Source organism: Neopelma chrysocephalum, unplaced genomic scaffold, assembly GCF_003984885.1.
Source record: "Neopelma chrysocephalum unplaced genomic scaffold, ASM398488v2 Primary Assembly neopelma1_22b, whole genome shotgun sequence".
Taxonomy (NCBI): domain Eukaryota; kingdom Metazoa; phylum Chordata; class Aves; order Passeriformes; family Pipridae; genus Neopelma; species Neopelma chrysocephalum.
The window spans coordinates 30,349,395-30,368,709 of NW_020897690.1; the positions used below are offsets into that span (position 1 = coordinate 30,349,395).

General features: G+C 42.7%; 1 protein-coding gene and 1 long non-coding RNA gene across 3 annotated transcripts in view; one reads left to right on the forward strand and one right to left on the reverse strand.

The window, feature by feature from the left end:
- Positions 1-326: 326 nt before the first annotated feature.
- On the reverse strand, positions 327-2,506 carry FOXQ1 (forkhead box Q1). The gene has a single exon (XM_027682675.1). It carries the CDS (start codon positions 1,711-1,713, stop codon positions 499-501), a length of 1,215 nt encoding a protein of 404 aa, XP_027538476.1. The 5' UTR covers positions 1,714-2,506; the 3' UTR covers positions 327-498.
- Positions 2,507-3,115: 609 nt separating this feature from the next.
- The window catches only part of LOC113967243, a 113,285-nt gene continuing 97,085 nt past the window's right edge, over positions 3,116-19,315 (forward strand). For both annotated transcript variants that reach the window (XR_003534122.1, XR_003534124.1), the window contains exons 1-2: positions 3,116-9,325; positions 11,845-11,989. This is a non-coding gene — a long non-coding RNA (uncharacterized LOC113967243). The remainder of the gene's footprint in view (positions 9,326-11,844; positions 11,990-19,315) is intronic.

A 19,315-nucleotide genomic window follows, 5' to 3' on the forward strand; every position in this document is an offset into this window, starting at 1 on the left:
ACGGCTCCACAGCAGCCCCCAGCCCCCTCCCTTCCCTTCTCCCTGCTCTTCCCGGCAGGCTCCCCCGGCCCCGTTCCTCCACCCCCCCCCAAGCGCACAGCGCATTCCCTGCGACCGCCACCGCACGCCTCCGCGGGGCACTCCCCGTTGTGCTGCCCAAGGCTTCGGTAGCAGGAGATGTGGGAACAAGACGGGGGGGATAGAAAGGAGGTGGCGAGGGACTGGCTGAAGTCAAGTAGTCTCAACGAACAGTAAGAAGCACTTGAGGCTCATGGCTATGTCCAAACCGACAGTTGTTTGATTTTTTTCTTTTTTTTTTCTTTTTTTTTTTTTTGGTTTAAGTTAAACCCACTGTCTTTTCACTAAGGCACAGTCACCGAGGCTTTTGCTTGGAGGCTTTGGTCGCCTCTGGAGTTAAAGTGCGGGATCCAGAGCCTCCTCCTTCCCCCCTCCACGCCTCCCCGGGCAGGTCCCTCGCAGGGGAGGAGGGGGGCTCCATTAAGCCAAGGGGGTCTCCACGGCGTACGGCTGGAACGAGGCCGAGCCCCCCGCCGCCGGCGGCAGCGGCCCGGCCAGCCGGAGGGGCCCGTACAGCGGGGAGCCGGGCGGCGGCCCCCGCCCGCCCTTGGCGAGGGCGGCGGGGAAGAGCGGCACCCGCGGTCGCTCTGCCGGCGGCGGCTCCCCCGGGGACAGCGCCTGCCGCCCGCCCCCCAGCACCAGCGGCGACGGCTCCCCCAGCCCGTAGGCGCAGAGCTGCAGGAGGCCGCCGCCGTAGAGGGCGGTGGCGGGCGGGGGCTGCGCGGCAGGCGGGTAGGGAAGCAGCGGGTAGTGGCCGGGCAGCAGGTGCGGAGGCGCGGGCGGTGCCGGCCAGAGGAGGCGGGCGTGCGATGTCGGCGGTGGCTGCGGGGCGGCGCGGGGTCCTGCCGGGCGCTGGAGTAAGCTCTCGATGGCGAAGGAGCTGGAGAACTTGGCGCTGCCGCCCGGCGCCCTCGCCCCGCCGCCCCCCGCCGCTGCCTCCTTGGCACCCGGTGCGCAGTTGCAGGGCGAGGAGGCGCAGCAGCACCGCGGGGAACCGCCGGGGGACGCGGCTCTCGCTCTGGCCGCCTCCTGCGGCGCTTGCGGCGGGGCGGCGGCGGCGGAGCGGGCGGTCTGCGGCGGCGGGGCGGCGCGGCTGAGGCGCTTGCGGCGGCGGCGGAAGACGCCGTCGGCGAAGGTGTACTCGCTGCTGGGGTTGAGCATCCAGTAGTTGTCCTTGCCCCAGGGCCGCGCCGGGTCGCGCAGCACCTTGACGAAGCAGTCATTGAGGGAGAGGTTGTGGCGCACCGAGTTGCGCCAGCCGGTGTAGGCGCCGCGGAAGAAGGGGAAGCGGCTCATCAGGTAGTCGTTTATCTCGGCCAGGGTCAGGCGGCCGCCGGCCGAGTCGCGTATGGCCATAGCAATCAGCGCGATGTAGGAGTAAGGCGGCTTCGGCCGCCGCGTGTAGGGTTTCCCCTTGGCGCTCTCGGCCGGCGGTGGCGGCGGCTGCGGGGTCCGGGGCGGCGGCGGGAGGTGCCCCGGTCGCCCGGCCCCGCCGCCCGGGCTGTTGGCCGCGCAGTCGCCGTCCGAGCCCAGCTCGCTGTCAGCCGGAGCCGGGGAGAGCGAGCCGCTGCCTTCCTGGTCGCTGCCGGCGCTCAGCTTGTCCTCATAGTGCTGCGAGAACACCTCCAGCTTCATGGCGGCGGCGCCGGCGGCCCCCCCCCCCGCACCCCGCGGCTCCGCTGGGCGGGCGCGACCCCCGCCCCTCGGCGCGGCCTCACGGGAGGCGGCGAGGCGACCCAGGGCCTTTCTGACCCCGCGCCGGCTTGGACAGCTCCGCGGCGGCTGGCAAGGCGGGCAGGGCACGGCAGGGCAGGGGGCTCCGCGCTCGCCTCAGCCAGCCGGCCCGGGGTCGCTGGCAGGGGGCTGACCCTTCCCGACCGGTGGGCGCCCGAGGACGGGCGGTGGTGCCCTGCCGCCCGACTCCTCTGGCTTCCACCTCCTTCTCCTCTACTGGGGCGCTCGCTCTCTTTTCGCCCCCCTTTTTGTCCTTCTCGCTCTTTACTCTCGCTGCTCCATGGGGCTGAAGGAGAGGGGCGAGGTGGTCCCACTGGAGCCGGTGCGAGAGGACGGGCGGGCGGCTGCTGGAGCCGGCTCTTTTCCGCGTCCGCCCGAGCCCGGTTCTTCTCGGGGGCGCTGCCGCTGTTACCGTTCGGTGCTCCCCGGGCGGGGGGAGAAGCTCTCTCGGGCCGTCGGCGTTACTCCGCTCTCTCCGGCTTCGACTCCCGTCAGTGCCGGGACGCCGGGCTGGCTCCTCGCTGCGACGCGGGCAGCAGCCGGGTTATTAGGGTTATTAGGGTTATTGTCATTATCTCTCCATTCCCCTGTGGTTCTGCGTCTCTCCACCACTTTCAGACCAGCCCATTATAACGCCGGCGAGAGGCGGAGCCAGGACAAAGATCTGAAAGGGTGGTGGGTGGAGAAGCAAGGTAGCAAAGGTGGGTATGCCCTAATAAGCCGTATCAGAGCCGTAATTAGACAAGATGACAGCGTGGTCTTGTTGGAAAGTTATTTTACGCAACTTGTTTGTATTTTCTCCTGCCAGGTCCCTCCCCTTCCCGGGTATTTCGAACGAAGCCGCAGTTCCGCGCGACTTCGCAGAGCCGGCCCGCCTCCCAGGTGTAAAATGCAAAATGACTTATAGGTGGCAGAGCTGAACCTGTTACGTGCAGTGATTTATTTTAATAGCGCCGTATAAAGCAACAAGTTGTAATATGACAGTACAACAACCTGTTGGAAAATAATACATGGCTTCGCAATTGTGAATTCCTAATGATTTATGTAGTTTGACAAAATAGTTTCAGTCCTGGTCCCTCTTTCTTTCTGTCATAAGCTCACCTGGTGCAGAGGTAGAATGGGAACAGGTAGGCAATGCTTTGGGATTTTGCTACAAGGGATTTAGTCAAAACCTTAACCTTAGTTTTAGGTGTGTTATTCTGCATATAGTAGTGTTGCTTGATCTCTTCTGGATGATGTGTTTGTAACCTCTCTCTTACAACTGTCACTCTCCAGTAAAATCTTTATTTTTGTGTGTGTGGTTTTTTTTGGTTTTTTGTTGGTTGGTTTTCTTTTTTTAAAAATAGTAACTTTAACTTTTTTTTAAAACTCTGCTGGATCTATAAATTTTCCGTAAAACCTGAGAGAAAAAGTATTCTGTAATTTGACCCAGACACTTTTGTTTCTAGAAAAATTAGTAATTGGTTTTGGGTTTGTTTTTAGGTTTAAGTTGTCAGGGTCTTGCCTTCAACATTACGCTAGGGAGAACAACTCAATAAAGAGAGCTATATGGCAGTAGCTTCTCTGAAAACTCCCTGTTCTGTTCACTGTTCAAAGTCAATTGCAAAATGCCGTTTGACTTCATAGGGCAGTAGCGCTAGCATCTGCAAAACAGTAATAAAAACATCAGCAGAAATCTACTGTGGTGCTTATGTTTTATTTCTCGTATGTACACTTTGAATTTTGTGTCCCGGAGTAAGAGTTGGATTGCTCCATATTTTCCAAAAGCAGTCTTTCCAAATCCAACCTTATTTTAGCCTAAATACATAATACAGAGTCACTCTGGTTAGGACAATGCTGTTGTGGTCTGGCTCTCATGAAGTGTTGGAGATGAAGATGAAAAAAAGGCAGATTTAAAAGACTAAGAGGAGAAACAAACAGTGCTACTTTCTATCTCGATCTCTCTTGAGTAGAATATACGTTTCCACACACACCTGCATTTTGTTTCAAAGTGTTGCCATTTTTTCAGTCTGCATAAGTCTTACATCGTAAATTTTGGACAGTGACAGGTTCTTCTGTCCCTCTGGTTGCACTTTTGACAACTTTATTAATAATAGTACATTTGATGTCTTGCTGTTCTCACTAAAGCTCTACTAGTTCAGAAAAACAGGCAATTCAGTGATTTGAAAGACAAAAATAAGAGGAGGGAGACCTTTCTTGGTTCCTTGTTGTTGTTGTTGTCTCCATGTAATGTAAACCAAAATCTTTCAGTAAAGTGTTGCCTTAGCTGTAGGTGCCAATGTTTGTGTTTAAGGGTATGGGAAAAAGGTATCATTCCTTCCAAAACTCATATTTTCTAAGATGATGCCAATGGCAAGGGTAGGTTTCTTTCCTCTTCCTGCTTTTGTTGTAAATAGCACTGAAGTAGTGATGATTTGCTAGCTTGCCTTTGATGTTTATTTTATTACCGTTCCACTATTTGTGTGGAAAATGTACACATTGTCTCTTATCTTTATTCAAAGAACTTAAAAAGTCATTCAAATGCTGTAGGTAAACACGTCAGACATAACAGAAGCTTTTTCACAGCTGTACTTCAAGACTAGGAGTGGATGGCAAAGCTGGTTTTGCAACATTTAAGAGGGGACAGAAGCTTGTACTCAAAATAATACTAAGATAGCTATTAATGGCGAGGAGGAGGGAACCTTTCTAAGATCAGCAGTGCTTCTTGTTGCGGCTCAAGGCCTCTTTGGTATCTCTGAGCCAGTGCATGGTGTAAACTGAACCTTGAAATCTGTGGTGGCTCTTAGCTGAGAAAACATACAAAGGTGGTTGTGAAAGGGCCATGCATGGTTTAAGTAGAGCCTTCTTGGCCCGAGTGAGAGCAATGTCAAGCTCATTGCTGTTGCTGCCCGTGAAAAAACGAGTAAAGTTGTAAGAAGTGGTGAAATAGTCCAACTACTCCTGTCTCTCACCACTGAGAGTATATGTAACCTCAAGCCTTTTCCTGCTATAGTTTTTTAAAAGGCACAGTATCGCCTTCAGGTTTATAAAGATTAACACAATCATCGGAAAAACTGATTCTGTTAAGTAAACTTCACATCAAAAGCACTTTGATGTGCTGTATTATAGCAAAGCCAAACACCCCACCCCCATCACCCCAAAAAAACCTCCAAAAACCTCCAGTGAAGCAATGTAAAAAAAAAAATCTCGTTCTTTGTTCTAAAATGAAATGTCTCTTCCTCTTTAGATCAGCAGAGCAGGACTTTTTGATGTATGACCCCCTCTCTTCCTACCCAAAACAGTACCGAGTCAAAGACAAATGAAGAAATGCGAATGGTTGCTTGAAAATCACGTGCTCAGCTTTGCGTCCCATTTTCTATAGTATTTGACTAACTTATTTCAGAAATAGTAAGAGTGTTCCAATGGATATTTGGAGATAAGGTAGTGTAGTCCTTTGCAGTTTGCTCAAACTACAAATTATAAAAATGTTTGTTACTAAATGTAGCAAAATGCTACACTCTCTGGTGGTTGTGGATATATTTTTGGTTGACCCACTTATGTTGTCTCTGTGGTATTTTAAACCATGGAGACATGGGTTTTTCGGTTCAGCAAACATCATGCAAAGGTGTGTCATAATATGGTCTTGCTTTTAAATATTTTAAAAATTGTTTCTTTTAATTCTTTTCACACGGTCCTTTCTTACCATCTTTTCTGCCTTCTGTCTCTCCAGATCACTGACTAGATTAGAGAGATCTTCCAAGTAAGATCCTATGGGCACAACTGGTAAATAAAGGTCGCGCTGGTGACTGGGAAAGTCCTATAGTTTGTGGTAGGCAAGTGTATTTGTGCATCTGAGATGTCTAGCACACCAGCTGGACAAAGTGCTTCATCATCTCTTCTCCTCCTCCTGTGGCAAAGCTGCAGGAGGGCACTGCCTTGCCAGGAATGATGAAATTGGACAATGCAATACTCTACATGAGCAACAATAGACCAGTTCAAAGAGTTCACTTTGGATGGGCTCCTCAGAGCAGGAGATGTGCCTAGCATGCATAAATGAACTACAGAGTCTGTGAAGGTTGGCTAATTGCACTATGTATATTTTTATAGTTGAAGGAAATCCAGCTGGAGACTGAGCTGTAAGAAGGGAGGTTAGCGGAAATTCCTTTAGACCTTGCAAGGAAAAGTTTGATCACTGAAGCAGAATGTATGTCTGTGTGAATTCCCTCGTTGAGAAAGATTGGCACTTTTTCGCAAGGACAGCCATTCCCTGTGGGTAGAGATTTTCTCATGTCTTTGGCAGGTACTAAGAGCTGAATTTACAATGGGGAGTTCCATTTCAACTTTGTTTCATGCAGTCTTTATTTTCTTGGGAGCCGTTGCTCAGAATAAAATTTTCCCATGCTGAGAGCTTAGTATCACTTCCTCTCTATGCACACTTCATGTTCCATAAAAAAGTGCATCTAAGCAAATTTTTTTTTAACCAGAGTCCTGGATTGTGACAGAATGGGCAGGGGAAGATTTTCTCCTGTGAAGACAGCGACAATATTGCTCTTGTTACTAATGCTTAGTGCTAGAGAAGTAGTTCCAGGTTCCTGCACCATCATTTTCACACAGAGATCTCAGAGCTCTCCCATCTTACAGGCAATGAGGAGTGAAGGGGAGTCCTGTTGAAAATAATTTGGTAAGTTGGTTGCCACTCCGTCTGTAGAACTGAGCTCTTTGGAGCCCTTGTCCTGCACTATGTCCACTGAGGTATCCATCACAAGGCCTCAGCAGAAAGCATTTTACCATTTGGCAAGGAGCTGTCAAGATGGAGATTGTTCTGTCCTGAGACTCAGATGATTTATAGCTAATTCTCTCTTTTTACTAGTACTATGAATGGAGTTCCACACCAGCATAAGATGAACCTCTCTGGAATACATTGCTGGTTTGCAGTCTGAGAAAGTACATGATGTAAAAGAGTGCAGGGTGAGGTTAAATTAACATAGTATTTACAACATATTTTGTGATGACAATTCAGTAACTTTCCCCATAGGCTCTTCTCATAGCTGATTACCTGCTTTCATGTAACTGCACCAGGAGAGAGAAAATCCAAATGGTGTTGGACTTACAGGCTTGTGGATCTCTTCAAAGAGATTTTTCTTACAGCAAGAAAGAACTGGTATTGGAAAGGCAGCACATATATTGATAAGTCTGGATGTAATTGTCAGGACAGAATTGCTCGTGAAGAGACAGACTCCACCGCAATTAGAAGTTACGCTGTGTTATGTTTGTTGTGAAGTTATGATGCAGAAGCCATTTGTTGAATTCTGTGGCTCTCTGCCAGGAATAGTGAATATTTTTTGGTACTGGTGCCAAACAAACTTAAAAAGAAACCATCATAGCTTGTTATTGTTGGTGCCAGACCAAATATCTGCTGGCGCCAAACTTGGTATTGATGCCAGAGGCTTGCTATCACTGGCCCATGATATGAGGAAACACCAGCTGAACTGTTACAATAGCCTCTTATTGCCTTCAAGTCCATGCATCGATGGAGTAGAGTGAACAACTTTGTAAGAGAAGTACAGCAGAATTAACCAAGAAATGAAGGGCTTTGAATATGTGGTGGAGAGTCGTTGAACTTTGCTAGCCCTTCCTGGAGTACACCTAAGCCAGCTCAAAACCACATATATTTTACATAGGTAAACAGTGACTGGAGATACGAAGGATATGTTTCAATTCAACTAAAACTATTTTTAGCACTGTGGATCAACAAATTAATCACATTGCCAATAATATTCCAGTTGCACAGCAATAAGTATTTACCGTTCTTACTTTTGGATTGGATTTCTTTTGTTGTTTCTTTGTTTTCAAAAAGCTATTTATGGGTGAAATCCCATGATTTATATAAGCACTAGCCAAATCCATAAATAAATAATGGTGTTAAAATCTTGATTTTTTTTTTTTTTCCAAGACCAAGTCAACTGCATTGTAATGGAGCTATTTGGGAGCAAGGTGCTGACAGCCAGACCTTCCAGTGGCAGGCAGGATTTTGCAGTATTGCCTTCAAATTATATCTCTCTTGTGTGTCTTCTGTCCCCTATTTTCTGTGTTCCATCTTCCTTCCCTGCTACCCCCTGGACAGCTCCAGAGCACTACTGATGTCTTTGAAAATCTGGTCCATGCTGCTGCTTGCTTACTCCTGGAAAATGTAGCATAGTTACAGGGTACATCCATTACGGTACCTCAACTGGTGAGGGATGGGGATTTATATTCTCCAAACTGTGTTCCAGAAATTGGATATGTTTTCACCACTGTTTGGATGGCAAAGAAATGCAGTAAAAGCTGGGGGAGCTGGTTCTTCAGTTGCTGCAGATCTAACAAAATCATTAGTTTGTTGAGTTGCATGCATTGTGTATTTGATTTCCAGCTCCTAGGTGAGTTCTTAAGGGATTAGCCGAGTTTCAGTCTCTTGAAGGTGTGAATAAACATCCTGTTGCCTCACACCCATGAAATTTCTTCCCTAAAGATGTCAAAGTGCTTTGTGCAGAGTGTTGCTATTTTGGTTCTGTAAGTAAAGGTTCGCGGGTTCCGAATGTCTTGGCCAAACTTAAATGATCTAAGATGGGAATAGGACATGGGTTTCCAAATTCCTCCACTACTGTTCTACCACTAACCCTGTTGTTTCCCTGAACCTTTACATATGCTTGAGTAGATTAATAATTAACCTCCAAGTGGGGCACTTTGAGGCAAATGTAAAATGAAACCAAACACTTGTCATGGTTTTTAGTCATACCAGATTTGCAAGTAGGGTGTGTTTAAATGATGCAGGTAGATAAAGTCTTGTTAATTTAGATTAGAGTAAAAGTCAGTGCCTTATCAAAGCAAGTGACTAATTAGGAAAACTATTACCTTTTGGAAAAGAAACAGTTGAACTATCACTCAAAATTATTTTAACTAATTGAACACAACTAGTATTATGCTGAATAAAGGCTCTTGCAACTGCTGGAAAAGGAGAAATACAGAGAGCTTTTCCCAGGAATTGCTGGTGTTTTGGTGGTTTTTTTGGTAATTTTGCTTTTAGAAACTTAACAGTACTTGTCATCATTGTGTAAACATGGGGAAGGGAGGATAGTCCTGTGAGTCATGAGGGAGCCAAACTTAAAGAATTTAAGTGAAGAGCTGGAGCATTTGTATTAAATATACTGCCTTTGGTCTCTTCACCTTACCAAGCCAACAGGACAGCAAAGTTCTCGTGAATGGTTTGAAATGATGCAGTGAATCTCATGTCTGTAATAACAGATGTTGGGCATTTGAGAACCTGCAAGGGTGGAAACACTAGGGCAAATTCACGGTGTGAAAAGAAAGATTATGATCAGACTGTATTTATGTTCAGACAGATACATGCAATTGTGAGGAATCATTAAATAACTGTTAACCACACCTGCACAGAGCCTCTGGCAATGCTGGCTTATACAGAATCTCAAGAACTGCCATGTGCCTGACATCATACCTTTGCAAGGAAAGAAAAGTCCTAGGTGTTAGCCCAAGACTGGTAAGTAAAACATAATCCACAGACTTGCGCTAGTTTAATGTCTGTAAGTGATTTTCTGGTGTGTCACACCCAATATCTTCTGCCCTGTAAACCTGTCACTAGTCCTGATTTGTTTGCTTATGACCAGGTCTTACTAAACATCTCCAAGTCTGCTTTAATGCAATTGCTACTTACCTCTAAGTCAGTCAGGACTGTGAGGAGGGAGTAAGTATGCGTGTACATAGGGAGTCTAACACAAACAGTATCTTGACTTCTCTGGGATTGTAATTGCTGCTGTGACACACAGCTGCTTGTTTGGGTTTGTTTTTAATGGATCATTTTCCTTTTTAAAAACATCTTTTGACATCTTTTCGTGGTGGTAATGACATTTCATAACCTTTTTACTGTTAAAAAATAATTAAATTGAAGCCTATGGGGAAGAGAATCAAGCAGGGCAAAGGTAGCAGAGGAAAACGGGACTGGAGCAAAGCTGAGATAAAGAGATGGAGATATGGAAAAAGTTGAAGTAAATAGCTCCAACTGAGAACACGTTACAGAGCAGTTCCTTTTAGACTGTAGAATATTTTCAGGATGCCCAATGATCTCCAATTTGACTGCTTCTACTGGTGGAATTTTTTGGACTGCTCACCTCTACAGCTTTCCTCAGGCTAGGGAGTTCTCTGGATTTTCATTTCACAGGTTCTTTTGGAAGCAATTGTCTTTCATCTGCATTTTCTCTCTTTGAGTATACTTTTCCTGTCTTTCATGGCTAGGGGTGGTTGAGGAGTGGAGTTTTTTTTGTGGTGGTTTTTTGTTTTGTTTTAAATGGAATAAAAATTATAAAAAAATGCAAAACTGAAGGTTGTACATCTGTGTGTAATTCCTGAAAGGGGCTGGGTGCATCAGTTTGATATCTCTTTCTACTTGCAATTTCTGTACAAAATATTTCCTTTTATAATTTTTTTTTTCCTAATGAAAATCTCTAGCAACTGTGAAGAATAGGAGACTATGAAACAGAAACAGAGCATGACTATGCACAAAGGGATTCAAAGATTTGCAGACTTCAGTATCCATTTCTGAGAATTGTAAGCTCTGGCACTTGACATTGATGGATCAGACAATAGTGATATTTACTCATCGCTTACGAGAGTCCTTATTCATAACTTGATTTTTTTATGCCATAAGGCTTTGAAAGACAGTCCATTTTTAATTTCTCTAGCTGTCATGGAATCAATGCTGAGAAACTTAGCAAAGCTCAACATGTATTAATGCTTTTTTAAGAGTTATCAAAGTGTTGTGGGAAAAATGGCTTCCCTTAGTTCTACTTTAAAAAATAGTAATCTCTCTAGAAGTAAATCTTGGCGATTTGGACAGATTTTATTTTGAAGGCAGGATGTGACACCCATTACGCTCTTACCCCTACTTTAGCCTTTAAATGTACTGTCATTAGAGATTGGCCCCTTGAGGAAGATAGGTGTAGTCAGATGCAGAGGCAAACTGAATAGATGGGGCTTTTACTCCAGTGGGCCTGCATTCAAACCTTCAAAACTTTGGCCAGACTCATGACTATTCCCAGTTGAGACTTTAATTAAATGGTGTTGGATGTGAGCATTAAATGTGGAAACTGTGTTCTATTATACTAGCTCGTGTTGCTGAAAGAAATAGAGCCACACTTCTTGATTGAAGAGACAGAGTTAAATGAATAATTCGCAACAAATAATTAATCTAAATGTTTCTAAATTATTTCTTACAGAATCTGATTATGGTTGAGAAAGATCCCTATTTACTAATGCCATGGGACTCCCTTTCACAAGGGGAAAGTTTATTTATATAAGATGAATGAGTTAAGGTATAGACTTGCAAGTTCTTCCTGAGTCATCAGACCCAGAAAACATGTCTTTTATATTAAGGTTAATACAATCTTTCAAACAAAAACATTTATGAGTGTACTTTAACTGATGTGTATATGATGACTGACATTCCAAAACCTCTTCTGCACACACCTACGCTGGCATTCTTTTATACATAGGAGTAATCCTAATTAATTTGAGAAAATTACTCTTGTGCATGAATGTATTCATTAGTATTTGAAACATCACAGTGTGATGTGTTCCAGATACAATCTTGACCTTACACTTAAAGATGCCCACAACGTCCCATCCGGTCTTTATGGCTACTTTAGCCCTAGTAAAAACAGGCCAGCACCCAGTCCTTACCCCTGAGGGCTTGTGTCCACATGGCCAAATTCTCTTACTTAGAAAGAAGTGGCCTCACCTGTACTGTCTAGAGGCAACTGTCCTTTGTCCATGTTATATTCTGAATACAGGCATCTGTGTTGCATGAGAAAGTACTAGGTACAGGGGAAAGCCCATGTTGGGAAGCTTGTTGGTAGTTAAACAGTGTGGACAATCACATGTCTGAGTCCATGTCCTGGCTCTTTTTAATTTACAAATGCAAAATGTAACTTACATGAATATTTGTGTTCATTTCGCATCTGGAAGCTTTAATAAGGTATTATTGCTGTCATGTGTTCTTTACAGGAAAGAGCAACACTGTTCTCTTCAGCAGTGTACTTCTGGGGATCTGTTGGCTGGATTTCTGTCCCGTTAGTGCTGAAGAGTTTTGCCCAAGAATATTGCAGGGAATCTGTCTTTCTCAGTGTGTTGTGAGTCTTCCCTTTCAGAGGTAAGCTTTGATGCAGCCTAAATAATATTTTTTTTATAAATACTATTTCAATTTGTCACTAGGTAACTATTGGCTGGGGCATTGAAGGATTGGAAAGGTGTAGCACTAAGGAGAGTGGTTTTATTTTGAATAGTGGAGAAGGTTGAGAATTTCAAAAGCAAGAAGAAAATAAAATGTATGAAATGATAAGGAGTTTGAACTGAAAACTTGTGTCTTTAAAAATTACCAAGTATGTAGATTCTGCTTTGCAGATAGTGAGTTCTGAGAGCTGCTGCCTGAAATTTTAAATGCCTGCACATGTTGTCACACCAGGGAATTGTTATAATCTCATCCCAGAACAGGTGCCCGTAGTACGTGAAGTGGTTTTCACCTTGTAGTGTTCATTTCTGTTAGCCGAAAGGAAGCCTAAGTCTTCCTAAGTGATCACCTGGAATGTGTTACAGAGCTCTAAAAGTAAGGTGAATTCAACTCTGTCTTCTCTTAGGAAGCACCTAAAATGCAATTGCCCCAGTTTTTAGTGTTTGAGACACTTTGATTATTTATGAAGAGATTAGTTATGTAAGATAATTGATTGTGTAAAGAAAAGCTACTTTCATCATTAATCAAACTTCATCCTGAAGTTAAGATAGGATTTAACATAGTGAGCTAGACCAAAACATTGTGTAAGGTGAGAGGGATTGCCTCTCCAAAATTTATTTACTGTTAAAAGCTTCACACTGTGTTCTATCTCGAGCATTGTAGTTACTCTCTTCCTTTACCTGGCTACAGCTCACTTATCATCCTTCTGATATGACTTGAGCAGAAGGACATTTCACATTAGGCTGTTTTGTAACATCTTTCTGTGAAATCCTAGAACATTAGTGCTTGCTCCAGGAAAAGGTGAGTTATTATGTGGTTTTGTGAGTCCTGATAGTTGCCTTGCTTAATCAATACTGGAAAGGATGTCTTTATTGACACTGAGCGCTTTCCAAAAGTGTTCTTTCCACTGTTAGTGAAATGTTGCTTAACAGAGCCAGCTTAAGCTTGCCCCACTGAGTTTTGTGTTGTTTGTGTTGCATTGGTTGGTTACCTCTTTCTGTTAACTTTCCATGTACAATTTAATTAAGCTGTGAATAATAGGATGTGTTAGCAGATGGTATGGAATTATTAACTTCAGTGAAGTGTTGTGTGATGAACCAGCAAAAGATCTGGACAATAATTTATACATTCTTCGTATTTAACTGTCTGTGCATTTTGGATGAAGATAGCTCAAAGCATAACTGATTGCAACCCTGCTGCCGAAAGAGGTGTGTCTGTTTATGCCTGTGAAGTGCTTGACTGTTGTTATAAATATAATGGCATGGTAATTACTGGTTATAGATACAATAAAGATCAAACTTTTTTTTTTAATTCAGAATGCTTTTATTATCCTGGAAACATGCTCCCTATCTTTTCACATAAAGAATGAGTATGACATTTCAGAGTTAGAAAACTGAGTGAAAGAAGTCGTAATGATTTATTTCTGCAAATATTTTTGTGTGTATTGATTGCCCGTGAGCTGTGAACAGTGTTCTCTGGTGTCATATTACACAAATTAGTCATACTTATTTTGGCCAAAACCACAACAACAACTAAGAGAACCCCTTCATAATGCCTGTAATGCTCATACTTGCTATTTGTGTAAGAAAAATGGTATGGTTTCTCTTCTCTGATTAGATAACTTATGGAATAAATTAATCTAGTGCATATGTGAATAATATGGAAAATTGTAAATATGCCAACAATATCTAGTTTTAAAGTTGCATTTCTTATGTATCTGCAAATTTAAATAAGTCTAGTCTGATTTCTTAGCAAAGCAAATAAAATGTTTGTATTGATAGAAATCAAACTGTTCACAAATGTTTTCAGATGGAGGTTGGCTTTCAGCAGCAAATGGTAATCCAAAGTTTTCCTACTCTATTTAGTTCACACTTCTCACTGAAAGGTGTATTCAGTGTGACACAACATGTTGTCACTCCTCAGCAAAATGTTGCAATTCATACTGGTCAAAGTATGTAGTATTTCAGAGCTATGCATAATTTGCGATTGCAACAATCTCAAATAGGATTCAAGCAATGAGAACATAAAATGTATTCGGTGTTTCCATCTCATTCATAATTTTGGCTCAGCAGATCTAGCTGATTATTAACAGTTTCTCCAACTAGCCTGGATTGACTAAGGGAATTCACTTTAACATATTGAAGTGTTTTCATTAACCTTGGCCTATGCAAAAGTGGCTTTCTAAATTGGATTCACTGCACTGAGCTTGGTGCCTGCGATATTGTGTATTGCACCAAGTAACAAAATAAGCAAGAAACAAAGTGGTAAAAAATATTATTTAAACTGGAAGTGAGGCAGAATTCATTAAAAGGAGAATATGGACCATGCTCATTATAGGATTTGCTAATGCTCTCAAGTTCTTCCAGCTAAATTTAATGTATGCAAATGATTATTTATGAGCAGTTATTATCAACAATACTAATAACTTCAATAGTACTAATAATAGCAATCTGGACTAATTAACTGTTTTAAATAGAATTTTGTAATATTTGCAAATTTTCTCAGTTTTATGGGAACTAAATAAAATCAGCCCCATTGCTTAACATAAAACTCCATCTCATACAAAACAATTCTGGTTTTGGAGACAAGATTTGAACAGAATGAAGTGACTGAAGTGGTGGTGGTGAAGAAAGTTTCTGCTTGTGCCAACAAAATAGATAGAGGAATAAATACAACATAAATACATTGAGCATGTTTTCTCTGTTTGTACGAAACCAATTCATTCTAGTCAAGTGCAAAAGGCTCACTTGAGAGTTTGTGTTGGAAACACTGTGTTTAGATGGTTACAAATAGTGTGGGGGAATGCTGTTCTTGTGTTGGTTCTTTTCTGTTTTTTCTGGTTAGAAAATTACTTTATGATCTATAAGAATGGGGATTTTTTTTATTCTTTCCTGGCTGTGAGGGGAAAAAAAAAAAAGAGAAGAAATATCTTGACCTTGCTATAAACGGAAAGTAGAAGGCAAGTTCATGGGAGCACAGAAAAGGGGATCTCCTAGCTTTTACAATGACCCGTTCAAAATGGTTTAAGGAGGGGAATATTGTGTGTTAGTCTGCAGATTCCACGGGACCTTGTTCTGTCTGCTTGGGCAGTGAGGTACCATGCATATGAGCTCTATGCAAGGCATAAAAATAAGTATGAATGATAGCAATGCAGATAATATTGCTTCTTATAAATAATAATTAATGCTAATTAATGTTGACTCTATATGTTGTGGTTTGGATGAAACTCTGGCAGGAATTGGCAGACATGCTGATACGAAATCTCCACCCACAAAGATCTACTGAAAGAGCAGTATCTGGTGTAAGGGGATCTACCCTTGTAGGTGCAAAGAATACAAAGTTTTTCTAATTGTTTTTCCTATCTGCAGAGAAAACAGGCTTATAGCTTTAAAATCGGTCTGCGTGCATGTCTCTAGAAACTACAGACATGGTACTAATGCAAGATCAGAGCGTGTTCCTTATGTAAGTTTATAAGTAGTGTTTCATGTTCACTGAAAATAGCACGTGTAATACAATGTTCTCCAATATTACTGGCCCCTTCCTATGTGAAGCTGTAGATGCCAGTGGATTTGTTCAGGACTGGTGATGCCCTTTCCTGAGTCGGGTGGGAGGCTGCTGAGCTCTGCTGCTGTGTGGCTCTACCACAAAGTGCAGGAAGACATGCTACACAACCTGGTGCTGATAGGGAGGCTGACGCCTCCTCACTAGGCTTTGGTAAATCTGTATCTGCATGTGTGTCCACATATACGCATACGATTTTTTCCTCTGCCACTTCCCTCCCACTCTGAGCTGCCTTCCTTTCCACACTGCCCTTGAGCCAAGAGGTCAGTGCTATCACTTCTTTTTTGCCAGTCATGATTTTCTTTCTGTATTTTATCCTCTAGTTGTTACTTCCCTTCTTATCAGTGGAGGGGCAGCAAGAGCCATTTGGCTGATTTAACGTTTTTCTGGGAAGGAAAGGATAAGACTTAGAAAAATAGGTTGCTGATTTTTTCCTTCAGGCAAAATATGTAGAGGGGGACATTCTTTCTCTTAAGGGAGGAGATTTTTATTACAAGGGAGAGAATTCACCCCAACAGAGCAGTTTTACCTGCATTCATCTGAGACACAGGAGTCAGGAGTCTGTGTGCTGTTGATGTCATGGGGGATCTGGGGCTGAATGACCAGTTGCCATCACAAAATAATCCAGCTTCCCAGAGGGAGAGAAAGGGGTTATGTGTGGCCTTGAAAACAAGAAGGAAAAGGAGAGGAGGAAGTGCCTGGTTGTTCCTGTCTTGATGAGGAGAGTTGCAGGGTCCCTGATCACTGTGTGACCAGCAAACATCCTTGCTGAGAGCTGTAGAACAGGCCATTTGGTAGAGCAGCTCTGTGACTCCATCAGCTGCCTCACAGGGAGTATATGCTAGAGAAGAATATGGAGCTATATTAACTGGCATTTCAAAGGTGAGATATTCTGTTTTCTTGTTTGTTTATTTGCTTCCCACTGGGGGATCAGTTATATGTTGAGATGACTTGACTTGATACACACCTCCTTAGCAAACACGTTGATTCAGCATTTCGAGGATCATGTTTCTTTGTGGTGCAGTTACTTATTACAATATTTGTGGTAGGCTGATGACACTTGTGATGATCAAAAAGAATAAGCTGTGTATTTTTTTAAGAATGTGTTAAACTAGTTCTGTCAAAATAGAGATAATAAATACCAGTAATTGTTTAGTCAGTTGAAAAGGAATAATTCCTCACAATTTTTGAAAACCCTGTGGATAACGATTTGGCTGAATGTGTATGAAGAACCTATACTTACCTCTACATTTCTGAAACTGTGTGTAGAGTACTGTACTTGTTTTATATGATTCTGAAATCTGAAAAACTAGCTTTTTTCCCTGATCACAAAAAAGAATGTCTGTGTAAAGTAGGCTAACTTTACATGTTTGGATTTCATCTGCAAAACTGCTTTGGCAGGAGTGAAACGCTACGTTAGCAAAGGTAGACTACACCTTCTGTCTTAAACCGAGGAAGGTGGTAGGAAGGTGGGCAGGGACCAGAGAGATGGCACGGGTTCTGCCAGTTTGGTGGAAGATTATTAGTGGAAATCCTAACAGACCAGCCTGTGACTGATCTTACTTAACATTTTCCTTAATGCCTTGGGTGTTGAAGGTTGGAACTGACTAATGAAATTCTCTGCTGACACAAGACAAGGAGGCTTTATCAAGGTAGAGGTGATGTCCAATTCTTCCCATATTGGGAGTGTGAGGGCAGGAATGATGAAAAAAGACTAAATGTTTAATAGCTGAGGGCTTCTGCCTGTTAATGGAAGTTGTTGGTCCCTAGAAGACAAGCAGCACAAGGTGGGAAAGAAAGTGGTAGAGAAAGACTTGGATGTGATAATTGACTACAGAATAACTGTGAGCTTGTGGTGCAATATGGGAAAAGCCAAATGGAAACAGGGTGGTCATTAATGGATTAGGTTTGCACTTGCAAGGCTATTAAAAATTCTCTAATAACCTTCCAGTGTGAGTAGGAAGAGCAGTAAATCTAACTGGAACTTCATGAACTAATGAACAGGGCTCCGGATGCGGAAGTTAATAGTATCAAGGGATAGTCTAATGACACAGAGCTAACTCAGACCTTATTTCCAATCAAAAAGGCAGGTGTGCTATATAGTGCCTATAGAAAGGGAAATTACTGTAGACATTACTGATTAAAATTCTGCAATCCAATAAATAATATTGAATGGTAATGATGATGATGTACCATTTTATTCATCCTAATTTTCATTAATTTCTCCATGTATGACATATTTTAGACTTTATGGAACTCATTATTTATAATTAGTCTTGTGTCAACAAGCAGCAAAGATCAGGCTGTCTGCCTTTACTGACAGTTGACTTAATTTAGTAATAGTACTTAGCAGTTATGTGGTGCTTTAAAATTTCAAATATTAGCTAATTAGTCATCACACCAATTGCTTTAAATATTATCAGCCTTCTATAAAGATGGGTAAATAGCTGTCGTTATCCTTATTTCAGAGATGAGCAAACTGAGACACAGATGGGCTAGTTATGTCCCTGTACATATTTATATATAGGTATTTCAAAGGCACATATTGTTTCAAGGTCCAACAAGTCTATCAACTTGTTAGACTTGATTCGGCATCCACTGGAGCTAAGGGAAATGAACCTCAAAGGTTCCCCTTCTCGCCTAATTGAATTACCCTGCAAAATCCAGCTTCCTAATATTACCTCATTGGTATGGTACCCTTTGAGATTGGTTGATGAAAAGCAAATCTGCCCTGGCAGTCAGTACCCTCACTGTGGCTATAGGGGACAAACAAGCACCAAAAATGATGAGATTTGCTCAACACCCAATGAGTGAGTCCCAGAGGTGACTCCTGGATTCTTGGGGGCTCTGTTTTCTAGGAAAAGAATTTAAGAGTTTGAAAATATTGATTATACAATTATGAGATTTGTCAGATATTCGTAAGGAAGCATCACCTGTTGATTTTTGGAAGAAGTAGCCACTTATTTTGGCAGTCTCAACATATATTTCTCAGTCTATTCAGACATCCAGATGACTTTAAAAACCTATCCCTACACTTCAGTGCTATGTGGGAGTTAAAACTTAGATAGACACGTGGGTTGAGCTTTTCCTGAAAACTCCAAAACTCAGCAACATGTTTTTTATATTGCTTTTTAAAACCTGAAGTTCTGTGGAGAAGAAAAAGGAAAAGGAAGGAAAAAATCTTAACCTCAAGCTGAAGGATCATAGAAATCCTTTACTATAGCTTTGTAGTGTCACCTAAACGTGACATACCTGGTCAAAGTTAGACCAGTTATGTGTAGCCTTATGGTTCAGCTGTGTTCCTTGAAAGATGGAAATAACCCTTCACAGATTCAGGAACATGTTGTCATATGTTTAATTCAGAGTTTTCATTCCTTGAACATTTATTACGCTTTACATAGGAACTACTTGTTTCTGCAAATGTTCCTACCCTTCAACTTGTTAGTATTTGTGTCAGATAGAATAAAACAAGAGTAAAAGCATATCAAAAACAAGCTTCTATAAAAATATTTTAATTTATTTTAATGTTCACATTTACTTGGGCCTGCTAGTCAATCGTGTAGTATAGCCCAAGCTTTGAAAGATAAGCTTATGGAAAGTAGCACAGACAGCATTTTCTTTGCTATCCTTCCACATGCTGCTAAATACATGCTTCTTTTTCCCGCCTTCCCAGCCAGGAATATCTCA

Bases quoted from the DNA above. Each gene is read 5' to 3' on its own strand.
- FOXQ1 (XM_027682675.1), bottom strand. From the start codon at position 1,713: ATGAAGCTGGAGGTGTTCTCGCAGCACTATGAGGACAAGCTGAGCGCC.